Source organism: Microcaecilia unicolor, chromosome 1 (assembly GCF_901765095.1).
Source record: "Microcaecilia unicolor chromosome 1, aMicUni1.1, whole genome shotgun sequence".
Lineage (NCBI taxonomy): Eukaryota > Metazoa > Chordata > Amphibia > Gymnophiona > Siphonopidae > Microcaecilia > Microcaecilia unicolor.
The window spans coordinates 4,071,069-4,097,829 of NC_044031.1; the positions used below are offsets into that span (position 1 = coordinate 4,071,069).

Sequence of the window (26,761 nt, forward strand, 5' to 3'; positions counted from 1 at the left end):
TGGCATAGGAAGGTAGATGCACCGGACAGAGCTGAGCCTTGCACCCTGGACCCAGGACATGGCTGGAGGGGACTGTTTGCAGGTAGGAGCCTCTCATGCATGATTTACTGCTGTGGTGGAGCTTGATGCCTGGTTTTGCTTGTGTAATTGTTGTTCAGTGCCACACTTAAGAGGGTACTTCTCCTGCTAAACTAGTTGTGTATTGGGCTATTGGAGATTTATAGGGTTAAAAAGGCGAGTCATCAAACGGGAATACACATAAACATAGAGAGGGCATCCTTTCTCCGGGAACCGGGATCCCCAGAGACCGGGGTGGGGGCTGAGTGCAAGAGACATCTCAGCACAGATTGAGCCTAGTCCCAGAGACAGAGAGTGAGAGACATGGTCACAGGTGTAAGAGTCTCATGCATCTTATTCTGAGAGTGCAAGAGACATCCCAGCACAGAATCATCCTAGTCTCCCACCCCAGAGAGTGAGAGACATGGTCACAGGTGTAAGAGTCTCATGCATCTTATTCTGAGAGTGCAAGAGTCATCCCAGCACAGAATCATCCTAGTCTCCCACCCCAGAGACAGAGAGTGAGAGACATGGTCACAGGTGTAAGAGTCTCATGCATCTTATTCAGAGAGTGCAAGAGACATCCCAGCTCAGAATCATCCTAGTCTCCCACCCCAGAGACAGAGAGTGAGAGACATGGTCACAGGTGTAAGAGTCTCATGCATCTTATTCTGAGAGTGCAAGAGACATCTCAGCACAGATTGAGCCTAGTGTAGACACTGACTCTCCTACCCCAGAGACAGAGTGAGAGACATGGTCACAGGTGTAAGAGTCTCATGCATCTTATTCTGAGAGTGCAAGAGACATCCCAGCACAGAGTGATCCTAGTCTCGACGCTGACTTCCACCCCAGAGACAGAGAGTGAGAGACATCATCGCAGGGGTAAGACAGTCTTGCACACCTTATCCTGAGAGTGCAAGAAACATCCCAGCACAGAGTGTTCCTAGTCTAGACACTCTGTCTTTGGTGAGGTTGAAACAGAGTGAGAGACATGGTGAGAGGTGTAGTCTCACCCATCTTATTCTGAGAGTGCAAGAGACAGCTCAGCACAGAGTCATCCTAGTCTCGACACTGACTCCCACCCCAGAGACAGAGAGTGAGAGACATGGTCACAGGTGTAAGAGTCTCATACATCTTATTTTGAGAGTGCAAGAGACATCCCAGCACAGAGTGATCCTAGTTTAAACACTCTGTCTTTGGGGAGGTTGAGACAGAGTGAGAGACATGGTGAGAGGTGTAAAGCAGTCTCACACAACTTATTCTGAGAGTGCAAGAGACATCCCAGCACAGAGTGATCCTAGTTTAGACACTCTGTCTTTGGGGAGGTTGAGACAAAGTGAGAGACATGGTGAGAGGTGTAAAGCAGTCTCACACAACTTATTCTGAGAGTGCAAGAGACATCCCAGCACAGAGTGATCCTAGTTTAGACACTCTGTCTTTGGGGAGGTTGAGACAAAGTGAGAGACATGGTGAGAGGTGTAAAGCAGTCTCACACAACTTATTCTGAGAGTGCAAGAGACATCCCAGCACAGAGTGATCCTAGTTTAGACACTCTGTCTTTGGGGAGGTTGAGACAAAGTGAGAGACATGGTGAGAGGTGTAAAGCAGTCTCTTACATCTTATCCTGAGAGTGCAGGAGACATCCCAGCACAGATTGATCTTAGTGTAGACACTGACTCCCACCCCAAAGATAGGGAGTGAGAGACATGGTTACAGGTGTAAGACAGTCTCATACATCTTATTCTGAGAGTGCAAGAGACATCCCAGCACAGAGTGATCCTAATCTCGACGCTGACTTCCACCCCAGAGACAGAGAGTGAGAGACATCATCGCAGGAGTAAGACAGTCTCGCACACCTTGTTCGCAGAATGAAAGAGACATCCTAGCACAGATTGATCCTGGTCTAGACAGTGACTCTCCCCCCCCCCCCCCCCCCCACAGAGAGAGACACACACATGGCCACAGGGGGCTGTTTTCAGGTAGGAAAGTCTTACAGGTTACACTGGGAGCAGAGCCAGTTGAAGGTATAGTGCTGCCCTGAGTCAACTTTTGCATTTTTGCTCTCATCCTGGGGCCAGTCTTGTAGAAACATCAAGCAATGAAGACAGGGAAAGACCATATGGCTTATCTTGTCTGTCCATCCATATCATCTACTCTCCCTATCACTCCCTTCGAGATCCTGTGAACTTGTCCCAAGCTCTCTTGAATTCAGATACCGTTTTCATCTCCACCACTTCCACCAGGAGGCCGTTTCATGAGTTCACTACCCTTTCCGTGACGGTTACTTCTGAGTCTATCCCCTTTCACCTTCATCCTCTGCCTCCTAATTCCAGAGCTTCCTTTCAATTGAAAGAGACCCACCTCCGCATTTATTCCATATAGATATTTAAATGGTCTCTATCAGAGCTGGTGGTGGGAGGTGGGGCTGGTGGTTGGGAGGCGGGGATAGTGCTGGGCAGACTTATACGGTCTGTGCCAGAGCCGGTGGTGGGAGGTGGGGCTGGTGGTTGGGAGGCGGGGATAGTGCTGGGCAGACTTGTACGGTCTGTGCCAGAGCCGGTGGTGGGAGGCGGGGCTGGTGGTTTGGAGGCGGGGATAGTGCTGGGCAGACTTATACGGTCTGTGCCAGAGCCGGTGGTGGGAGGCAGGGATAGTGCTGGGCAGACTTATACGGTCTGTGCTAGAGCTGGTGGTTGGGAGGCGGGGATAGTGCTGGGCAGACTTATACGGTCTGTGCCAGAGCCGGTGGTGGGAGGCGGGGATAGTGCTGGGCAGACTTATACGGTCTGTGCTAGAGCTGGTGGTGGGAGGCGGGACTGGTGGTTGGGAGGCGGAGATAGTGCTGGGCAGACTTATACGGTCTGTGCCAGAGCCGGTGGTGGGAGGCAGGGATAGTGCTGGGCAGACTTATACGGTCTGTGCTAGAGCTGGTGGTTGGGAGGCGGGGATAGTGCTGGGCAGACTTATACGGTCTGTGCCAGAGCCGGTGGTGGGAGGCGGGGATAGTGCTGGGCAGACTTATACGGTCTGTGCTAGAGCTGGTGGTGGGAGGCGGGACTGGTGGTTGGGAGGCGGAGATAGTGCTGGGCAGACTTATACGGTCTGTGCTAGAGCTGGTGGTGGGAGGCGGGACTGGTGGTTGGGAGGCGGGGATAGTGCTGGGCAGACTTATACGGTCTGTGCCAGAGCCGGTGGTGGGAGGCGGGGATAGTGCTGGGCAGACTTATACGGTCTGTGCTAGAGCTGGTGGTGGGAGGCGGGACTGGTGGTTGGGAGGCGGAGATAGTGCTGGGCAGACTTATACGGTCTGTGCCAGAACCGGTGGTGGGAGGCAGGGATAGTGCTGGGCAGACTTATACGGTCTGTGCTAGAGCTGGTGGTGGGAGGCGGGACTGGTGGTTGGGAGGCGGGGATGGTGCTGGGCAGACTTATACGGTCTGTGCCAGAACCGGTGGTGGGAGGTGGGGATAGTGCTGGGCAGACTTATACGGTCTGTGCCCTGAAAAGAACAGGTACAAATCAAGGTAAGGTATACGCAAAAAGTAGCACATGTGAGTTTGTCTTGTTGGGCAGACTGGGTGGACCGTGCAGGTCTTTTTCTGCTATCATCTACTAGGTTACTATGTTACCCGTGGCGTAGCCACGGGTGGGCCAAGGCGGGCCAAGGCACACCCATTTTGGGCTGGCGGATATCCCCAAGCCCTGTCAGGCAAAGAAACCTAAATAGTGGGCGGCCAGTGGCAGTGTTTCTGAGCTGTTGCTGCCAGCCACCAGCACCTCCCTGCACGTGCATGAAACTGAGCATACATGCAAGCTAGTGGCTGGCAGAGGTGGCCTAAGAGGAGGTCTTCAGCTGGTGGGGCTTTGGGGATCCCCGCTAGCAAAGGTATTTTGTTTACCTTGGAAGGGGCATCAAGAGGGGGAGGGTCAGAAACAAAATTTTTGGCCCACCCACTTTGGTCTCGGGCCCACCCCTAAATTAGCTGGCTGGCTACGTCACTGGTCTCTACCCTATCACCCCCCTCCTAACTTTTCTCCAAAGTAGACATATTGAGATCTTTGAACATATTTATCAATTTGACAAATAGCGTTCCCCCAAAATTGAGTGATTTAATAGGGGCGGACAATTAATGCGTTAATAACGCTATTAAAACATTAATATTTTAACGCGTTAATAGCTTTTTAACGCAGACTGATTTTTTTTTTTTTAACGCAGAGCTGCTTCTTTCCCTCCACGTTTACCTTAACAGCAGGCCTCGGGTCCAAATTTTCTCCTCTTCTCAACACGGCCTTGAAGTCCTTTTCCATCCCCTGCACGGCCAGGATCTGCCGATACTTGAGCCATGCAGGAAGTTGGGGAAGTTTTGCAGTTTCAACCAGGGGCGTAGCCAGACTGAGGGGGGTCCAGAGCCTGAGGTGAGGGGGCACATTTTAGCCCTCCCTCTGGCGCCGCTGACCCCCCCCCCCCCACCACTACCGACCACCCCCCGCCATTGCCCACCCCCCCGCACTGCCACCAACTTTGACGACCCCTGCTGACGACCCTCTCGACCCTCCCCCGCCCTCGCCGTGGGCTACCTTTGCTGGCGGGGGAACCCCAATCCCCGCCAGCCGAGATCCTCTTCTTCCCGCGAAGGCTTTGTTCTGTTTCTGACATCCTGCACGTTGTGCGTGCAAGACGTCAAACTCACAGAAACAGAACGAAGCCTTCGCGGGAAGAAGAGGACCTCGGCTGGCGGGGATTGGGGTTCCCTCGCCAGCAAAGGTAGCCCACGGCGGGGGAGGGTTGGCGGTGGGAGGGAGGTCGAGGGGTCGTCGGCAGGGGGGTCCAGGGCCAAATCTACGGGGGCCCAGGCCCCACGTAGCTACACCACTGGTTTCAACTCCATTTCCACCTTCTGTACTCATCCCCTTCCCATCCTCATGCTCCTTCCCCCGACCCAGCTCTTTCTTCATCATCTCTCCATATCCTGGCCTTTTCTTTTGTCTTTACCCCCTATCCTGGCTGCCAGTTCCTCTTTTTTCTATTTCCACCCTCTCACCTCCTTAAAAGACCTGACCCTTTGTCTCACACCCTCTTCATAGCTTTATGTCCCTTTCAGCTGCCTCCCAACCTATCTAGGTCCTTCAAATTGTCCCTCACCCACTGTTCCCGCTAAGCTGAGCGGGTGCCCTCCAACTGCATTGCTACCAGTAGGAGTTGGTTCCCTAGAGTCCTGCAGAACGTGCCTGTCCCTCACTGTTGGAAATGTGATAGTGAAACAGTACCCCCCACTGGCAGGACTGTAGGTGAAGGACTCCTGCTCAGCTTAGAGGGAACAGTGCCCTCACCCCCTCCATATTTCTGTACTCAGTCTCGCAGCCTTACTCATAACCCTCACCCAATCACTTATCCCCCACTATCTCCAACCTAGATCCTACTACCCTACCCTATCCTTAAATCTACACTTACACTCCCAGTACTTAGCCACAGCCTTACTCATAACCCTCACCCAATCACTTATCCCCCACTATCTCCAACCTAGATCCTACTACCCTACCCAATCCTTAAATCTTCACTTACACTCCCAGTACTTAGCCACTCTTACATACGATCTTCTTCTGGCCTCCCACCTCATCTGAGTCTTTCCATGCGTCTCTCATGTCCTCAGTATCTACTCTCCTTCCTCTTTCTCCCCTTTTCCCAACATCATTGACCCTCCCTCCGCAGGATCCTGAGGTAGAGAGAGATGGAGAGGAAGGGACGGGGGACATGGTTGCAAGGGACTGTGTGCAGGCAGGAGACTTTCTAATACTTTATCCTGGGACTACAGGAGACCGACCCAAGCAATAAGCAAGTCAGACTCAGAAATTGACCCTCCCTCTACAGGATCCCCAGAGAGAATGACATTATTGTTCCTTATCCTGCTAAACCAGTCCCAAAAGAGTGGGTATACCCCCCAGCCAGTTCAGTGTTGTCATCACTAGCATTAGGGGTGGGGCAACCTGGAATTTGTCAGGATTTCTCTGCCTCCAGCAGATGAATCAGATAGAGGAGTGCGGCAGGATGAAACTTATTCTTTGAGCCTGACTCCTGTTGGGTCAGGCTATGGCCTATAGACGCAAAGCTCTCGGGGATCAATCTACAGACCTTTCCCCTGATGGAGCAGAAAAGATTCCCCCCCCCCCCCAACAGACCCCCAAACAGCCTGTGGACCTTGATTTGATGAAGAGGTGACTGGCTGTTATCCAGGGCTAGGAGGAGTGGCCAGAGAGCCTCAAGCTGGAGTCTGCAGGCCTTTGCTTGGCTGGTCTGAGGCTGGTAGGGGTTCTGTGGAGCTGCTGCCAGCAAAGTGAGGTAATTGCTAGGGGTTGCCTTCCTATTTTCTCTCTTACCTCTCCCCCCCCCCCCCCCCCCCCCCCCCCCCCCCCCCCCCCCCATTCCAGCCCACCGGGCCTCTTTATAAGGCTGAGTGCTTTCTCAGTCCCCGGTGGCATGTTGCAGGGCTGCTACTAGAGGTCCTTTTCAATGTGGAAAAGTGCTGTATGGATTGGCCGCTGTCGTGGACGGGATGCTGGGCTCAATGGACCCTTGGTCTTTTCCCAGTGTGGCATTGCTTATGTACTTATGTACAAATTGGCTGGTGCTATTCGCAGCCTGCTTCAATGTCCTTTCATCTTCCTGCACAGTATGCCTGGAATAGACTTTCTGAGTCGATACATCATGCTTCCTTTCTGGCTCTGTTGAAATCCAGGCTGCAAGCCCAACTTTTTCAAGCTGCTTTTTAAATTATTATTATTATTTTTGAAAATATAAAGTTATCAATAGAAATCAAACAAAATAAAACATGGAAAAGAAAATAAGATGATACCTTTTTTATTGGACATAACTTAATACATTTCTTGATTAGCTTTCGAAGGTCGCCCTTCTTCGTCAGATCGGAAATAAGCAAATGTGCTAGCTGACAGTGTATATAAGTGAAAACATTCAAGCATTACTATGACAGTCTGACAGGGTGGGAGGATGGGGGTGGGTAGGAGGTATGCATGGGGACATCAACGCATATCATTGATATTCTAACAGGATGGGTGTGGATAGGTGAGGGGTGGGGTGATCAACAGAGAAATACAGCTTTATGGTTTATAATGGGCTAGGAACCCCAGATCCTTGTTAAGTCCTTTCTGTTGGGTGTTAAAATATTCAATCATTCTGACTTCAAAGGTCTTACGTTCTTGTATGGTTTTAAAGTTACCTTTGAGGATTCTCACTGTGAAGTCACTGGTACAGTGTCCTGGTCCTGTAAAATGCTGACCACCCTGTCAGACTGTCATAGTAATGCTTGAATGTTTTCACTTATATAATCAAGAAATGTATTAAGTTATGTCCAATAAAAAAAGGTATCATCTTATTTTCTTTTCCATGTTTTATTTTGTTTGATTTCTATTGATAACCTTAAGAGTGGACTAACACGGCTACCACACTCCCCTACTTGAAAATATAAAAAAATATTAACAATGTCAAACAATACAGAACAGAAACTTTCAATATTAATATGTACAATAAACAATACGTCAAGATGAGGGGTTATGTCATGCACATATTTCAATCAAAATAGTACCTGTATAGAATAACATGAGATGAAAAAAATCATGGTGTTAATTTAAAAGCCGATAGATGTCTTAAAATGTCTTTAAAATGTTCATCTGCTAAAAACGTCCAAATCCTGATTTTTAGAAATAGGAAAGGGATGTGTTGAAGGCCTATTTGTACTTTTTTTTCAAAATACAGCCACAAGACTGGGGCAATCCAGAGTCCTTTATTAAAAATACCCAACACGGACTGTGTTTCAGCGAGTATCGGCCTGTCTCGGGGGGTCAACATAAGCCAGAACTCTTGGAAAAAATCACCCAAGTCAGCTTAGTGACCGCAAATAAATGAAAACAATCAAAGCGCAGTAATCAATGTGTCGCTGTATCAGCAAACAGTCAAAGTGATAAACTAGTAAACGGCTGTGTCTGAAAAGGGAGGGACCAAAAGTGGGAGATCCGACGGGAATTTTCGAATGGGAAGAAATGTCCATGTCTAAAAAGAAGGACGTTTTTTTTTAATCTAGACCTGTTTCAGTCTAGTCCAAGCTACAAAAAAGTCCTCTAGTTGACCAACTGACCACTGGAGGATTAAGGCATTACCCCTCCTGAATCCCCCTTCCCTCTCCCCTGAAAGTGAAACCAGAAAGAACATAGCTATACTGGGTCAGATCAATGGCACATCTAGCCCAGTATCCTGTTTCCAATAGAGGCCAATCCAGGCCACAAGTACCTGGCAGAAACCCAAACAGTAGCAACATTCCAGAACCTCAAACAGTAACAAGATTCCGGAATCCCAAAGAGTAGCAACATTGTACCTGGCAGAAACCCAAAGAGTTGCAACATTCCAGAACCTCAAAGAGTAACAGAATTCCGGAATCCCAAAGAGTAGCAACATTGTACCTGGCAGAAACCCAAAGAGTTGCAACATTCCAGAACCTCAAAGAGTAACAAGATTCCGGAATCCCAAAGAGTAGCAACATTCAATGCTACAAATCCCAGGGCCCGCAGTGGCTTCCTCCATGTCCATCTCAGTAACAGACAATGGACTTTTTCTCCAGGAACTTGTCCAAACCTTTTTTAAATCTAGATACACAAACTACCACATCCTCCAACAGCAAGTTCCAGAGCTTAACTATTGTTTGAGTGAAAAAAAAATTCCTCCTATTTGTTTTAAAAGTATTACCATGTAACTTCCTTGAGTGTCCCCTGGTCTTTGTACTTCTTGAAACAGTAAAAAATCGATTCACTTCTAGCCGTTCTACACCACTCAGGATTTTGTAGACCTCGATCATATTCCCCCTCAGCCGTCTCTTTTCCAAGCTGAAGAGCCCTAACCTCTTTAGTCTTCCCTCATACAAGAGGAGTTCCATCCCCTTTATCATTTTGATCTCTCCTTCTTTGAACCTTTTCTAATTTCACTATATCTTTTTTGAGATACGGCGACCAGAATTGAACGCAGTACTCAAAGTGAGGTGCACCATGGAGCAATACACAGGCATTATAGTATTTTTGATCTTATTCACCATCCCTTTCCTAATAATTCCTAGCATTCTGTTTGCTTTTTTGGCCGCCGCCACACACTGGGCAGAAGACGTCAGCATATTGTCTATGGTGACATCTAGGTCTTTTTCTAGAGTGCTCGACCCTAGCATCAGGTAACTATCCTGCTTATTTTCGAAAGAGAAGGGCGGCCATCTTCCGACACAAATCGGGACATGGCCGCCCATTTCTCAAAGGCCGGCAAAATCGGCATAAAGGATTCCTGACCACAAGATCATACCAAGTAACAACGCATGCAGACAGATCACCCCCATGGACACCCAAATGTGGAGTACCCCAAGGATCCCCCCTCTCACCAACCTTATTCAACCTAATGATGATACCGTTAGCCAAACGTCTAGCCAATCAAAACCTCAATCCTTACATATATGCAGACGATGTCAGAATCTACATCCCGTTCAAACATGATCTAAATGAAATCACCAACGAGATCAACCAAAGCCTCCAAATCATGCACACCTGGGCGGATGCATTCCAACTAAAACTTAACGCAGAAAAAACACAATGTCTTGTACTCACCTCCCAACATAACACAAAAAACTTCTCTACCATAATCACATCATACTGTTCTCTTCCTGTCTCACAAAACCTGAAAATTCTCGGAGTTACTATTGATCGAAACCTCACCCTCGACACCCACTTGAAGAACACGACGAAAAAGATGTTCCACACCATGTGGAAACTCAAAAGAATAAAACCATATTTCCCGAGATACATCTTCCACACCCTGGTACAGTCAATGGTAATAAGCCATCTGGATTACTGCAACGCACTATATGCCGGGTGCAAAGAACAGACTATCAAAAAACTCCAAACTGCCCAGAATACTGCCGCCAGACTCATATTTGGAAAAACTAAATATGAAAGTGCAAAACCCCTAAGAGAGAAACTGCACTGGCTCCCACTTAAAGAACGCATTGCGTTCAAGATAGGTACAATTGTACACAAAATCATTCACGCAGACGCCCCGATCTACATGCTGAACCTAGTGGACCTACCTCCCAGAAACGCCACAAGAACATCCCGCAAATTTCTCAATTTGAACTTCCCCAGTTGTAAAGGACTAAAATACAAGCTGATGCATGCCACTACCTTCTCTTACACAAGCACGCAGATATGGAATGCTCTACCCACAGACCTGAAATCAATTGTCGAAACAAATAACTTTCGCAAATCTCTGAAGACATATTTCTTCAACAAGGCCTACAACGAGAACCAATAGCTTCACTGATCCACTTTCCCAACCCAACCAGTTAGGAAAATCCACTTCTACTATCACCCGCCCAATCACTTCCTCTTTCTTCCCTTACTTAATCTCTGTACACTACTAACTGTATCTGATATTCTGGAATGACAATGTCATAACAAAGCTCTGTAAGCCACATTGAGCCTGCAAATAGGTGGGATAATGTGGGATACAAATGCAATAAATAAATAATCGAAAGCCGATTTTCGCCGGCCTCAACTGCAGTCCGTCTCAGGGGCGTCTAAAGTGTTAGGGGGCGTGTTGGAGGTGTAGCGAAGGCGGGATGGCGACGTGCTTAACACATGGCCGCCCTTGGCCGATAATGGAAAAAAAAGGCCGGCTCTGACGAGAATTTGGCCAACTTTACTTGGTCCATTTATTTTTAGGACCAAGTCACAAAAAGGTGCCCTAAATGACCAGATGACCACCAGAGGGAATTGGGGATGACCTCCCCATACTCCCCCAGTGGTCACCAACCCCCTCCCACCCCAAAAAAAAAGACAACACATTTTTTGCCAGCCTGTATGCCAGTCTCAAATGTCATACCCAGTTCCCTGACAGCAGTATGCAGGTCCCTGGAACAGTTTTAGTGGCTGCAATGCACTTCAGGCAGGCGGACCCATGCCCATCCCCCCTTACCTGTTACACTTGTGGTGGTAAATGGGAGCCCTTCAAAACCCACCCGAAACCCACTGTACCCACATGTAGGTGCCCCCCTTCACCCATAAGGGCTATGGTAGTGGTGTACATTTGTGGGGAGTGGGTTTTGGGGGGGGGGATTTGGGGTGCTCAGCACCCAAGGGAAGGGAGCTATGTACCTGGGAGCAATTAATGAAATCCACGGCAGTGCCCCCTATGGTGCCCAGCTGGTGTCCTGCCATGTCAGGGGGGCCAGTGCACTACAAATGCTGGCCCCTCCCACAACCAAATACATTGGATTTGACCGAGTTTGAGATGGCTGACTTTGGTTTCCATTATCGCCGAAAACCGATGCCGGCCATCTCAAACCCAGCCAAATCCAATGCATTTGGCCGGCCCCAACCGTATTATCGAAACGAAAGATGGCCGCCCATCTTTTTCGATAATATGGTTCAGGACCGCTCTTTACAGTGCCGGCCAAATAGATGGCCGCCCATATAGATGGCGAGCGCCGTTCGATTATGCCCCTCCACGATTCGGATTATTCTTCCCAATGTGCATCACTTTGGGTTTGTCTACATTTAAATTTCATCTGCCATTTGGATGTCCAGTCTTCCATTTTCCTAAAGTCTTCCTGAAGTTTTTTACAATCCGCATGCGTTTTGACAACTTTGAATACTTTTGTGTCATTTGCAAATGAAATCATCTCTCTCGTTGTTCTGTTTTCCAGGTCATTTATAAATATGTTAAGTAGCACCGGTCCCAGTACAGATCCCTGCGGCATTCCACTGTTCACCCTCCTCCATAGAGAAAAATGGTCATTTAACCTTACTCTCTGTTTTCTGTCCGATAACCAGTTCCTAATCTACAGAAGAACCTTTCCTCCTATCCCATGACTGCTTAATTTTCTCAGGAGTCTCTCATGAGGAACTTTGTCAAACGCCTTCTGAAAATCAAGATACCCTACATCGACCGGCTCACCTTTAAGACATAAGACATAAGCATCGCCATACTGGGACAGACCAAGGGTCCATCAAGCCCAGCACCCTGTCTCCGACAGCGGCCAAAAGAACAAGCATTTCGTCCCGCCCATCCCAGAAATAGTGGATTATTCCTACGTCCATTCAATAACATTCTATGTCCTTTTCCTCTAGGAAGCCATCTAATCTTTTTTTATACTCCACTAAGCCAACCACCCCAACCACCTTATCCGGCAACGAATTCCAGAGTCTAACCATGCGTTGAGTGAAGAAAACCTTCCTCCGATTCGTTTTAAATTTACTATATTGCAGCTTCATTGCATGCCCCCTTGTCCTAGTATTTTTGGAAAGCGCAAACAGACGCTCCACATCAACCCATTCCATTCCACTCATTATCTTATAGACCTCTATCATATCTCCCCTCAGCCGCCTTTTCTCCAAGCTGAAGAGCCCCAGCCTCTTCAGCTTTTCCTCATGGGGAAGTTGTCCCATCCCCTGAATCATCTTTGTCGCCCTTCTCTGCACCTTTTCCAATTCCACTATATCTTTTTTGAGGTGCGGCGACCAGAATTGAACACTATACTCGAGGTGCGGTCGCATCATGGAGTGATACAATGGCATAATAATATCCTCATTTTTGTTTTCCATCCCTTTCCTAATAATACCCAACATTCTTTATCCACATGGTTATTCACGTCTTCAAAGAACCAAAGCAGATTGGTGAGGCAAGACTTCCATTGGCTGAACCCACGTTGACTCTATCCCATTAAACCATGTTTGTCTATGTGTTCTGTAATTTTAATCTTTATAATAGTTTCCACTATTTTACCTGGCACTGACGTCGGCTTACGGGTCTGTAATTTCCTGGATCACCACTGCCTTAGTAAACATACCCCGTAGTGAATTGTGCACGTATATCTTAATGCCAATTAGTGCTTATAATTGTTAATATCTAATTAACAGCACTGATTAGCTAGTTAACCAATTATGTTACGTGCATGGTTGTAGAATATGCTTCGATTTCTGTACGTTAATTCAGACATGATATATAGGATTTGGGGGAGAATTGTCAATGTGGTTACAAATCTTTGAATATGTCTCCAAAGGTTCTGTTGTCTGAAGCATGGCCTGTAGGTTATTATTTTTTTTTTTTTCAGCAGATTTTAATTCAAGTTTTGATATCATACCTACTGTATTCCACCAGAATGTACCAGCTAACATGTTTGCATTTTTCCAGTTGCCTAAAAATGATCAGCAGGGCAATGGAGATTAGATTACCAAAAAGTTTGAGATTTGATTTCCTGCACATCTAGTTGAGGATATGTCGAACATAAAATGATTATATTTATTTATTTATTTTTTGCATTTGTATCCCACATTTTCCCTCCTATTTGCAGGCTCAGTGTGGCTTACATACAGTGGTGGAAATAAGTATTTGATCCCTTGCTGATTTTGTAAGTTTGCCCACTGACAAAGACATGAGCAGCCCATAATTGAAGGGTAGGTTATTGGTAACAGTGAGAGATAGCACATCACAAATTAAATCCGTAAAATCACATTGTGGAAAGTATATGAATTTATTTGCATTCTGCAGAGGGAAATAAGTATTTGATCCCCCACCAACCAGTAAGAGATCTGGCCCCTACAGACCAGGTAGATGCTCCAAATCAACTCGTTACCTGCATGACAGACAGCTGTCGGCAATGGTCACCTGTATGAAAGACACCTGTCCACAGACTCAGTGAATCAGTCAGACTCTAACCTCTACAAAATGGCCAAGAGCAAGGAGCTGTCTAAGGATGTCAGGGACAAGATCATACACCTGCACAAGGCTGGAATGGGCTACAAAACCATCAGTAAGACGCTGGGCGAGAAGGAGACAACTGTTGGTGCCATAGTAAGAAAATGGAAGAAGTACAAAATGACTGTCAATCGACAAAGATCTGGGGCTCCACGCAAAATCTCACCTCGTGGGGTATCCTTGATCATGAGGAAGGTTAGAAATCAGCCTACAACTACAAGGGGGGAACTTGTCAATGATCTCAAGGCAGCTGGGACCACTGTCACCACGAAAACCATTGGTAACACATTACGACATAACGGATTGCAATCCTGCAGTGCCCGCAAGGTCCCCCTGCTCCGGAAGGCACATGTGACGGCCCGTCTGAAGTTTGCCAGTGAACACCTGGATGATGCCGAGAGTGATTGGGAGAAGGTGCTGTGGTCAGATGAGACAAAAATTGAGCTCTTTGGCATGAACTCAACTCGCCGTGTTTGGAGGAAGAGAAATGCTGCCTATGACCCAAAGAACACCATCCCCACTGTCAAGCATGGAGGTGGAAATGTTATGTTTTGGGGGTGTTTCTCTGCTAAGGGCACAGGACTACTTCACCGCATCAATGGGAGAATGGATGGGGTCATGTACCGTACAATTCTGAGTGACAACCTCCTTCCCTCCGCCAGGGCCTTAAAAATGGGTCGTGGCTGGGTCTTCCAGTACGACAATGACCCAAAACATACAGCCAAGGCAACAAAGGAGTGGCTCAGGAAGAAGCACATTAGGGTCGTGGAGTGGCCTAGCCAGTCACCAGACCTTAATCCCATTGAAAACTTATGGAGGGAGCTGAAGCTGCGAGTTGCCAAGCGACAGCCCAGAACTCTTAATGATTTAGAGATGATCTGCAAAGAGGAGTGGACCAAAATTCCTCCTGACATGTGTGCAAACCTCATCATCAACTACAGAAGACGTCTGACCCTGTGCTTGCCAACAAGGGTTTTGTCACCAAGTATTAGGTCTTGTTTGCCAGAGGGATTAAATACTTATTTCCCTCTGCAGAATGCAAATAAATTCATATACTTTCCACAATGTGATTTTCCGGATTTAATTTGTGATGTGCTATCTCTCACTGTTACCAATAACCTACCCTTCAATTATGGGCTGCTCATGTCTTTGTCAGTGGGCAAACTTACAAAATCAGCAAGGGATCAAATACTTATTTCCACCACTGTAGTACCGTGGTGGCGATCGCCAATTCCGGTATGAGAAATACAGAGTGGTATTGCGTTAGAGTTCATGAGTGACAGAGTAAATTAGGTGGTCAAGGAGGAAGAGTTAAGTTTTGTCAGTCGAGAGTTTGGTTTGACAGTGAAATATAGCGTGAATGTATTTCCAAGTCTGCATCCAGAACAACTTGATCATTGGACATAAATATATCATATGGGCTAATGTACCTTCGGCTTTGGTACTTTTAATTTCATTTTTTGATTGAAGTAGATGTTTACATTAGTGGATCCCAAACCTGGTCCTTGAGGCATCCCAGCCAGTCAGGTTTTCAGGATACCCACAATGAATATTCATGAGAGAGATTTGCATGCACTGCCTCCACTGCATGCATATCTATCTCATGAATATTCATTGTGGATATCCTGAAAACCGGACTGGCTGGGGTACCTCCAGGACCAGGTTTGGGAAACACTGCTGTTTGGGATTCTCCATGGAATATTGCTGCTCTTTGGGATTCTCCATGGAATCTTGCTGCTCTTTGGGATTCTGTGTGGAATCGTTCTACTTTTGAGATTCTGTATGGAATCCTGCTGCTCTTTGAGATTCTCCATGGAATCTTGCTGCTCTTTGGGATTCTCCATGGAATCTTGCTGCTCTTTGGGATTCTCCATGGAATCTTGCTGCTCTTTGGGATTCTGTGTGGAATCATTCTACTTTTGAGATTCTGTATGGAATCCTGCTGCTCTTTGGGATTCTCCATGGAATCTTGCTGCTCTCTGGGACTCTCCATGGAATCTTGCTGCTGTTTGGGATTCTCTATGGAATCTTGCTGCTCTTTGGGATTCTCCATGGAATCTTGCTGCTGTTTGGGATTCTCCATGGAATCTTGCTCCTCTTTGGGATTCTCCATGGAATCTTGCTATTCTTTGGGTTTCTGTGTGGAATCTTTCTGCTCTTTGGGATTATACATGAAACCTCACTACTCTTTGGCAGTGGTTCCCAAACCTAGCCCTGGAGGCATCCCAGCCAGTCAGGTTTTCAGGATACCCACAATATTCATGAAGAGATTTGCATGCACTACCTCCATTGCATGCATATCTATCTCGTGAATATTCATTGTGGATAGCCTGAAAACCTGACTGGCTGGGGTACCTCCAGGACCAGGTTTGGGAATCACTGTTGCTTGGGATTCTGCTTGCAATCTTGCTGTTCTTTGGGTTTCTGTGTGGAATCTTACTGCTCTTTGGGATTCTCCTTGGAATCTTGCTATTCTTTGGGTTTCTGTGTGGAATCTTTCTGCTCTTTGGGATTATCCATGGAATCTTGCTATTCTTTGGGTTTCTGTGTGGAATCTTGCTGCTCTTTGGGATTCTCCTTGGAATCTTGCTAGTCATTGGGATTTTGCATAGAATCTTGTTACTCCTGAGATTCTGCGTGGAATCTTGCCACTCTTTGGGATTCTGCATGGATTCTCGCTACTCTTTGAGATTCTGAATGGAATCTAGCTACTCTTTGGAATTCTGTGTGGAATCTTGCTACACTTTGGGATTCTGCATGGACTCTGCAGCTCCTTGTGACTCTGGGCAAGTCACTTAACCCTCCATTGCCCCTGGTACAAAATAAGTACCTGAATATATGTAAACCACTTTGAATGTAGGGGCTCAGGAAGTCTATTCCAGGCATAGGGCGCAGCAAGACAGAAGGAGCGAAGTCTGGAGTTGGTAGTAGCGGAGAAGGGAACAGATAAGATGGATTTATCCAGGGAATGGAGTGCACGGGAAGGGGTGTAGGGAAGGTCGAGTGTGGAGAGATACTGGGGAGCAGCAGAGTGAGTACATTTATAGGTTAGTAGAAGAAGTTTGAACAGGATGCGAAAACGGATAGGGAGCCAGTGAAGCGACTTGAGGAGAGGGGTAGTATGAGTAAAGCGACCCTGGCGGAAGACGAGACGGGCAGCAGAGTTTTGAACCGACTGGAGAGGGGAGAGGTGACTAAGTGGGAGGCCAGCAATAAGCAGATTGCAGTAGTCCAAACGAGAGGTGACAAGGGTGTGGATGAGGGTTTTGGTAGAGTGCTCAGAAAGAAAGGGGCGGATTTTACGGATGTTGTAAAGAAAGAAACGACAGGTCTTGGCAGTCTGGTGGATATGAGCAAAGAAGGAGAGAGAAGAGTCAAAGCCCAAGGTTTCGAGCTGAGGAGACAGGGAGAATGAGAGAGCCATCAACAGAAATAGAAAACGGGGGGAGCAGGGAGATGGGTTTGGGGGGGAAAATGAGAAGCTCGGTTTTGGTCATATTTAATTTCAGGTGGTGTTGAGACATCCAGACAGCAGTGTCAGACAAGCACGCTGAAACTTTGGTTTGGATGCAAGGTGAGATATCAGGGGTAGAAAGGTAGATTTGGGAGTCATCAGCATAGAGATGGTAGGAAAAGCCGTGGGATGAGACTAATGAACCAAGGGAAGAAGTGTAGATAGAAAAGAGGAGGGGACCAAGAACAGAACCCTGAGGTATGCCGACAGGCAGAGGGATAGAAGTAGAAGAGGATCCACCAGAGTGAACACTAAAGGTGCGGAGGGAGAGGTAGGAAGAGAACCAGGAAAGGACAGAGCCCTGGAATCCAAGTGAGGACAGGGTATTGAGAAGTATGCTGTGATCGACAGTGTCAAAAGCAGCGGAAAGATCAAGAAGAATGAGGATGGAATATTGACCTCTGGATTTAGCCAGTAATAGGTCATTGGAGGCTTTAGTAAGCGCAGTTTCGGTTGAGTGGAGAGAGCAAAAACCAGATTGTAGTGGATCAAGAATAGCATGTGAGGAGAGAAAATCAAGGCAGCGGCGGTGAACAGCACTCTCAAGTAATTTGGAGAGAAATGGAAGGAGGGAGATGGGTCGGTAATTAGAGGGGCAAGTAGGGTCGAGTGAAGGCTTCTTAAGGAGAGGTGTGACAACCCCAAAGAATAGCAAGATTCTGTAATCCTAAAGAGTGACAAGTTTCCATGCAGAATCTGAGTAGCAACACTTCATACTACCAATCCCAGGGCAAGCAGTTGCTTCCCATGTCTGCCTCAATAGCAGACTATGGACTTTTCCGCCAGGAATTTGTCCAAATGTTTTTAAAACCCAGCTATGCTAACCGCTGTTACCATATGCTCTGGCAAAGAGTTCCAGAGCTTAACTGTTCGTTGAGTGAAAAATATTTCCTTCTGTTTGTTTTAAAAGTATTTCCGTGTAACTTCCTTGTATTTCCGTGTAACTTCCTTGAGTGTCCCCAAGTCTTTGTACTCAAAAAAAAAACTAGGTAACCATTCTATCAAAAAGGATATTGTGTTCTGATTCTCTGCTCCTTCAGGTAAACCCAATATCCATGTGTTGTTTCTATGAGATCTATTCGCAAAATCGTCCCTTATTTTAATGGTGTCAGTATTGGTTTCGATTTGAGGGAACGCAGCTTCCATCTTAGCTTGTGCGTTTCTCTAAGGCCTAAAGCTTATACTTGAGAAGCAGTGATTTTAGCATATATCTCTTCAATCTCTCTTCTCTTATCTTGGGATAATTCTATATGAGACTACAGGTTGTCTTTAATAGATTCATGTTCGGACAGTACCGTGTCTTCAGTGGCCCCAGAAGATCGAGAGCTGCCAGGCTTATCTGGAGATAGCAAGTCAAGATTTGTGACTCTTGAGACCAGAGGCCAGATTGAATTGAGCGTCAGCTTTCATACTCTTCATAGAAGAATAAGCTTGCAATGAAATAGGACACAAACAGGAGTGACACGGTGATTTTCTATGAATGAGATCTTGCTTAAGCAGCCATGCTTTCCGTGAGCGGAACCAGAAGCCCTCAAGCTGCTTTTAACTCTTAACCCAGAAGTACATAAGTGTTGCCATACTGGGACAGACCGAAGATCCATCAAGCCCAGCATCCTGTTTCCAACTGTGGCCAATCCAGGTCACAAATACCTGGCAGAAACCCAAATAGTAGCAACATTCCATGTAGAACCCTAAAGAGTAGCAAAATTCTAGAATTCTAAAGAATAACAAGATTCCATGCAGAATTTCAAAGTGTAACAACATTTCATGTAAAACCCCAAAGAGTAGCAACATTCTATTCAGAATCCCAAGTACATAAGTCTTGCCATACTGGGACAGACCGAAGGTCCATCAAGCCCAGTATCCTGTTTCCAACAGTGGCCAAATACCTGGCAAAGATCCCAAAAAAGTACAAAACATTCTATACTGCTTATCCTAGAAATAGTGGATTTTCCCCAGGTCCATTTAATAATGGTCTATGGACTTTTCCTTTAGGAAGCCATCCAAACCTTTTTAAAAGTCCGCTAAGCTAACCGCCTTTACCTCTTGTTCACCTGTTCAGTACCCACGTTTTAATCATTTGTGACCCTCTTTGGGAAAACATGACAAATCATTAGACTTTTTTTTTCCCATAATAAATTGGACTCCCTGATCTTGTTTGTGTATCTTGAATAGATTGTAAGGTTTGTCGAGCAGGGACTGTCTCTCACATGTTTGTGAAAAACGACAAATAGTGTAACCACAGAGAAAAATCTAAAGAGAGAAATGCTTTATTATATGAGTTACAATTGAATTCAAAACCATAGAAAATTTGCAGCTCTGTTAAAATCTGGCATGACTGCTTTTCAACTGAGGCTGCATCATGGTTAATTGACACATCACAGGAGAAAGCAAAACATAAAAATAGATTTATCGCATATAAATAAATTAATAGGCAGGATAAATAACAGAAGCTTAGCGGAGATTGGGTGGCGGAGGCGGAACTGGTGGTTGGGAGGTGGGGATGGTGCTGGGCAGACTTATATGGTCTGTGCCAGAGCCGGTGGTGGGAGGCGGGACTGGTGGTTGGGAGGCGGGGATAGTGCTGGGCAGACTTATATGGTCTGTGCCAGAGCCGGTGGTGGGAGGCGGGACTGGTGGTTGGGAGGCGGGGATAGTGCTGGGCAGACTTATATGGTCTGTGCCAGAACCGGTGGTGGGAGGCGGGACTGGTGGTTGGGAGGCGGGGATAGTGCTGGGCAGACTTACATGGTCTGTGCCCTGAAAAGGACAGGTACAAATCAAGGTCAGGTATACACAAAAAGTAGCACATATGAGTTTATCTTGTTGGGCAGTCTGGATGGAGGGTGGGTCAGGTACAGCACTAAACAGCAGTCTCTGACAAAACAAGGGTCCAGGCTCTGCTGTGCTGTCTCTGTCTTAGCCCCCTCTGGGCAGAGGACAGAGGTTAGCTGAGCTCCCACAAGTTATTTCAGAGCCAGATTCAGTTGGAGCAGTGACATCCTCTGACAAACACAAGGAGGATATTTCTCTGCTTGGGAGGGGGGAGGGGACGGGACAGAGAGCTGACAGCTTTGGAGCCAGACTGAGATGAGCAGCAGAGATTAGATACTCAGCAGAGCTTGATTGCTTGCAAAGTGACGCCCTTGAAGGCAGGCGCCCTCCTGCAGTGCTTACCCTGCTTACCGGGTTTGACCGGCCCTGGAAACCTCCATTCAGATTTTAGGGTTAACCCAAGGATGTCTGATGGACAGGAGACGGCTGAAGCCTGTCCACCCAAGGAGGTTTTAATTCTCCGCAATTCAGCTGCAGCCATCTTGGTACACCCAAAACAATGTAATTGATAGAGTAACAAGCTCCGCCTACTGGCTTCAAGCCAGATAATGGGTCAAGCACGTTCCTGCCGTCTTCTGTTAATCAAATCTCCTTGGGTCAACCCAGGACTGACAAAACAGAGCCATGTTTTTCTGGTGTGTTGGGCTCTTCATGCACAGGTTCCAGTCCAGTCCCATTCCAGGGAATCTAGAGGCATCGGGTTCCCTAAAGAGAAGACAGAATGTAATGCACTTGTGTTAAATAGTGAGGCATTCATGTTTGGGATAGAAACAAATATAATGCTAATAGCCTGTGTGAGAGAATTACTGGAGAAGGTGCAGAGTTAACTTTAAAATATAAATGGTAAAGAAGTGTGTTATACGTTATCAACATCAAAGACATTCAGAGAGTAAAGCGTGTTTCTGTTTTCTGTTTCAGATGCGGGTGACGTTTGAGGACGTCGCTGTCTCTTTCTCCCAGGAGGAGTGGGAGTATTTAGATGAAGGGCAGAAGGAGCTTTACATGGAGGTGATGGAGGAGAATTTGGAGCTGCTGACATCTGTCAGTAAGGATCTTTAAACATTACTGTCACTCTTCATTTTATAATGCATGTGTTCTACAAGCCCTCACTTAAACAGTCATAGAGGTCACAGGCTATGTCTGTATCCCTTCACCCATCCCTCTGACCCTCCAGGCCTAGAGGTAACAGGCTCTGTATCCCTGTGTCCATCCCCTGATTCCTCCAGTCCTATCCTAGAGGTAACAGGCTCTGTATCCCTATGTCCATCCCCTTATCCCTGCAGTCCTAGAGATGACATTTCGATAGTTCCAAGGATGGGGTTCAAGAATACCTTCCTAGAAGGGATGGATGGTCTAATCTTCCAACCATTCTGACTCCTTTTCCATGTCAAAGTTTTTGGAAGTGGCAGCTCTTCAGAGTCCAGAGACAGGGAGAGCTGGAGAGAGTGGTCTGGTAGTGAGACATGCATATACAGCTCAGTTTCCCTGTAGGTAACGTGCTACATTTTCTTCCCTCCCCCTCTCTGTGGAGCAGATTCACTAGTGGCCCAGCCGGAGCAGATGCAGGAGCTGTACGTGACGGACCAGCATGACATGGGATTGAGAGGGACTCTGCTGAGCCCCTACGTAGGTGGGTGTCAATAACATGCTCTAAATAAGCCTTTGATACAGTTAGAGTAAGTGGAGGGGCATAATCGAACGGGGACAACCATCTCTAAGGACGTCACGGGAAAGGGGCGGGGAAACCGCTATTATCGAAACAAGATGGGCGTCCATCTTTCATTTCGATAATACGATCGGGGATGCCCAAATCTCAACATTTAGGTCAACCTTAGAGATGGTCGTCCCCGGTTTTCAGTGATAATGGAAACCGAGGATGCCCATCTCAGAAACGACCAAATCCAAGGCATTTGGTCGTGGGAGGAGCCAGCATTCGTAGTGCACTGGTCCCCCTCACATGCCAGGACACCAACCGGGCACCCTAGGGGGCACTGCAGTGGACTTCACAAATTGCTCCCAGGTACATAGCTCCCTTACCTTCGGTGCTGAGCCCCCAACCCCCCCTCCCCAAACCCACTCCACACAACTGTACACCACTACCATAGCCCTAAGGGGTGAAGGGGGGCACCTAGATGTGGGTGCAGTGGGTTTCTGGTGGGTTTTGAAGGGCTCACATTTACCACCACAAGTGTAACAGGTAGGGGGGGGGGGGGATGAGCCTGGGTCCTTCCTGAAGTGCATTGCGCCCACTAAAACTGCTCCAGGGACCTGCATACTGCTGTCATGGAGCTGGGTATGACATTTGAGGCTTGCAAAAAAAAAAATTTTTTTTTTTTTTTTTTTAGGGTGGGAAGGGGTTAGTGACCACTGGGGGAGTAAGGGGAGGTCATCCCCAATTCCCTCTGGTGGTCATCTGGTCAGTTCACGCACCTTTTTGAGGCTTGGTCGTGAATACAAATGGACCAAGTAAAGTCGACCAAATGCTCGTCAGGGACGCCCTTCTTTTATCCATTATCGGCCGAGGACACCCATCTGTTAACCACACCCCCGTCCCACCTTCGGTACACTGCCGACAAGCCCCCTTGAACTTGGTCGTCAACCCAGAGAGAAAGACGCCCATCTCCCGATTTGTGTTCCTTTTTGTCCCATATGTTCTCTTACTCCCTTGCTGATTCTCATGTCTTCTACCTCATCATAAGTTTGAGACTCCCGTGAAGATAAGAACATAAGAATAGCCATACTAGGTCAGACCAGTGGTCCATCTAGCCCAGTATCCTGCTTCCAACAGTGGCCAATCCAGGTTACAAGTACCTGTAGAAACCCAATTCGTAGCAACATTCCATACTATCAATCCCAGGGCAAGCAGATACGCTGACTGCTGTAACCACACCCTCTATCAACAGGGCTGGTCTTAGGCAGGGGCGACCGTGCGGCTGCACAGGGCCTCACACACACAGGAGCCCCGCTTTGCCAACCTGACATCAGACCTGCTAAGTTTCTCGCATTCAGCGGGATACCTCCTGCTTTCACAGGTCATTTCCTGCACTCCCGCTGCGGGGTAGTTGGGGGATGGTGATGTGCTGGCCATTGGGAGGGGGAAGTTGGGAGATGGAAGTGTGTTAACCATTGGGAGGGGGAGTTGGGAGATGGAGGTATGCAGGCTATTGGTGGGGGGGTACTGGGAGATGGAGGTGTGCTGGCCATTGATGGGGGGGGGGGAGTTGGGAGGTGGAAATGATCTGGTCATTGGTGGGGGGAGTTGGGAGATGGAGGCGTGCTGGCCATTGGTGGGGGGGGGGAGAGTTGGGAGATGGAGGCGTGCTGGCCATTGGTGATGGGGGGGAGTTGGGAGGTGGAAATGGTCTGGCCATTGGTGGGGGGAGTTGGGAGATGGAGGTGTGCTGGCCATTGGTGATGGTGTTGTATCTCTAGAAGATTGAGTTGTTGGTCTGCATTGTCAGTACAGTATATCCAAGTAGAATTACTCTTAATCAGCCTACGGCGGTCAGATTCACTGGGTATGGGTGTCTATCAGAAGTAACTTTCATAGGACTTCTAAAATGATCCTGTCTCATGAGCCATCGCTACCTGTCCCCTGCTAACTGCTCTCTGTCTCTTGTTTTTCAGAGGGTGGAGCTGGACTTGGAATGGGGCAGAAAGAGGAGCCGCAGTTCTGGGAGACACCAAGAGAAGGCAGTGTAGTTTCTCTGCCATTTTCCTGCATGGATCTGAGTAATCCAGGAGAAATCCAACAAACTGTCGTTGGGAGAAAGCCCTGGAGAGGGTCCAAGGGAGGCGTGGAATTCAGGTGTCCTGTGTGTGACAAAACGTTCAGTGAGAAGGGGGCTCTGAGACGCCATCAGAAGCTGCACATGCAGATGAGACCGTACCCGTGCACTGAGTGTGACAAAAGCTTCACCCAGAAGAACCACCTTATAGATCACCAGAGGACCCACACGGGGGAGAGGCCGTACTCCTGTACGGAGTGTGGGAAAAGATTTTATTACAAGCAGCACTTGGTTGGCCACCAAAGAATCCACACAGGGGAAAAACTCTTTTCCTGTAGCTTTTGTGGCATGAAGTTTAACCATAAGGGGAATTACCAGACACACTACCGACTTCACACCGGAGAGAGACCTTTTTCATGTGCTGAATGTGGGAAGAGCTTCAATCGGAAAGCTGATCTCATCATCCATGACAGGATGCACCGGGGAGAGAAACCATTCTCCTGTACTGAATGCGGCAAAAGCTTTTATGTGAAGAAAGAGCTTCGAAGACATCAGAAAATTCATGCCAGGGAGAAATCATTTGAGTGCCCCGAATGTGGTAAAGCCTGTACTTATAAAGGACATTTAGGAATCCACATGCAGACACACAGCACAGAGAGGCCATTTTCTTGTACAGAATGTGGCAAGAGCTACGCTGGTAGAATGCACCTCATTGCCCATCAGCGGATGCACATGGGAGAAAAACCATTTTCATGTACGGAGTGTGGGAAGAGCTATAGTGGAAAGCCCAGCCTTAAGTTCCACCAGAGAATTCACAGTGGAGAGAAACCATTTGAGTGTAGTGAATGTGGAAAAACCTTTCTCTGTAAGAACTCTCTCATGAAGCACATGTTAATCCACACCGGGGAGAGACCATTTAAATGTGGGATATGTGGGCAGACCTTCATCCAGAAGCCAAATCTGGACAGACACATGAGAATCCACACCGGGGATGGGCCATACATTTGTACGGTATGTGGAGGTGGCTTCTTGAAGACCTACAACCTTGTCCGGCACCAGAGGATCCATGAAAGCCAGAAAATGTCCGGCAGGAATGGTGATCTCTCTGCAGACGCAGATCCAACAGACGGTCGTAGGAGGCGTAGGAGGAGACGCAAGGACCCGAACGGGCAGGTAATTAAAACCATCAGGAAGGATCATACATACAGTCGGAAATATGTTGAACGTCGTCAACAGCCTCTTCTAATGCCTCACCTCGCCCCGGGAGGGCTGCAGGAAGAGGGGACACTGACAGGGGATGAGAGACTGATAATGGCCAATCAGGATAGTGGATGCACCCGGTGGATCGTTGCATGAGCACAGAAAGGTGGATGAACAGTCCAGTCCCCAACAGGTTCTACAGCACTGTGTGACGGCCAGTGAAAAAGTGAATTATTAGTGGCTGCTCAGAGCAGGGATCTTTCTAAACAGAAAAAGAGGCTTCTTTCAGAGAATCACAGGACCAGCGGATAGAGAGCACTGAAAATAGAGAAAAATGGACGTGGCCAGAGAGCAAAGACTGAGGACTTAACTCGTGGGTCTGGTAGACATGCAGTGTTTGGGTGTAGACTTTCCGGACAACTCGGGCTGTGGGTGTTACCAGCACAAGATCATGTGTGTGTGATAAGCACAGTACCGATCTGCAGAGACATGAAGGATGGGATGGTGTTAGCTTCCTATGTTGCGCCATATCATTGCGTAATCTGAAATCTAGAAGATGGACTGATAAGTATGTTTGAGATGATGGATTCCCCTATCCCAAAGAGTCATAGGAAGGTGTGAGAGGAAGGTCTTCCCTCTTCATCTCAAGAATCCCCTAGAAGGGGCTTGTCTCCCAATACTTTGCTAGTTAAAATGAGAGAGTCCCTATGGGAATGACCCTTCCCCAGCCCCCTGTGGTTCATTCATTGCTGCTTTGACTATAAGAAGGGACGTTTTGAAGCCCTTTGTTCAAAAATGGCACCCGCGATCCTTAGCAGTTGGCTGAGTCTTTTGTAAAATACTGTGGAGACTTCTTTACTTGGATGTCTGGATTCCCCTCTCCAGGTCTTTTCTAAAATAGGGTAGTGTTCCTTGGAACTTTATAAATAGGTGGGAGGGGGGATTTGTAAGTTAGACATTGAAAAGAGAAAGCACACCAGCAATACGTATTTTAATCTTTGTAATACGAAAAGATTATCTAGAAAATCATATTTGGCTGTTGGTAGCCCGACGCGTTCAAGTTAGCCAGATTAAAACTTGCAGCTCTGAAAAGTGAAAAGTCATTAAAACCCCATTGTATAAAATTCTAAAGAACACAAGAGCCTTCTTTTAGAACGGATCTGGATACGGGAATCCAGAAATTCAGGTTAGAATGTGGAGAATTTGTAAAGTAGTTTAGAAGAGGCTCTTGCAAACGCTAGAGGTGCAGTCAGTGTTTTTTAACCCAGGATTTCCGAGCATCTTCCTGCTCCCGCTAGACACTATGGACCTATGGTAAGGCTGAAGATAGTTTTGGGGGGTGGGGGTGCTGGGGAAGGAGGAGTTGAGGTGATCTGAGTATGGGGTGTAGCAGGGGACGAGACACTTGTTGCCAGGGGGGCCTCGATGCTAGTGTAATCAACATTGCAGGAGGGAGGGGTCTTGTTAATTTGGGGTGGGAGGGAGCTGCCCTTCCACAAGGGTATGTAGGTGTGTCTTGGTGCAGGTGTAAACGCCAAAGCCTATATTTTTCTCAATGGCATTTGGTTCCCTTTTAAAATGAGGAATGCACATCACTGTAGTCAGATCACTCTCCCCACATGTAAATTTCAG

General features: G+C 47.4%; 1 protein-coding gene across 1 annotated transcript; it reads left to right on the forward strand.

Moving 5' to 3' along the window:
- On the forward strand, positions 1-25,285 carry LOC115460300 (gastrula zinc finger protein XlCGF57.1-like). The gene is made up of 4 exons (XM_030190095.1): positions 1-82; positions 21,120-21,246; positions 21,736-21,831; positions 23,829-25,285. The coding sequence occupies exons 1-4, from the start codon at positions 17-19 to the stop codon at positions 25,283-25,285; spliced, it is 1,746 nt and encodes a 581-aa protein (XP_030045955.1). The 5' UTR covers positions 1-16.
- The last annotated feature ends 1,476 nt before the right edge of the window (positions 25,286-26,761 follow it).

What these genes read in the sequence shown, in the direction of transcription:
- LOC115460300 (XM_030190095.1), top strand. Translation starts at nt 17, where the DNA reads ATGCACCGGACAGAGCTGAGCCTTGCACCCTGGACCCAGGACATGGCT. An exon ending in GGAGCTGCTGACATCTGTCA is followed by an intron (nt 21,247 to 21,735) that starts GTAAGGATCTTT and finishes TCTGTGGAGCAG; the next exon opens with ATTCACTAGTGGCCCAGCCG. An exon ending in TCTGCTGAGCCCCTACGTAG is followed by an intron (nt 21,832 to 23,828) that starts GTGGGTGTCAAT and finishes CTTGTTTTTCAG; the next exon opens with AGGGTGGAGCTGGACTTGGA.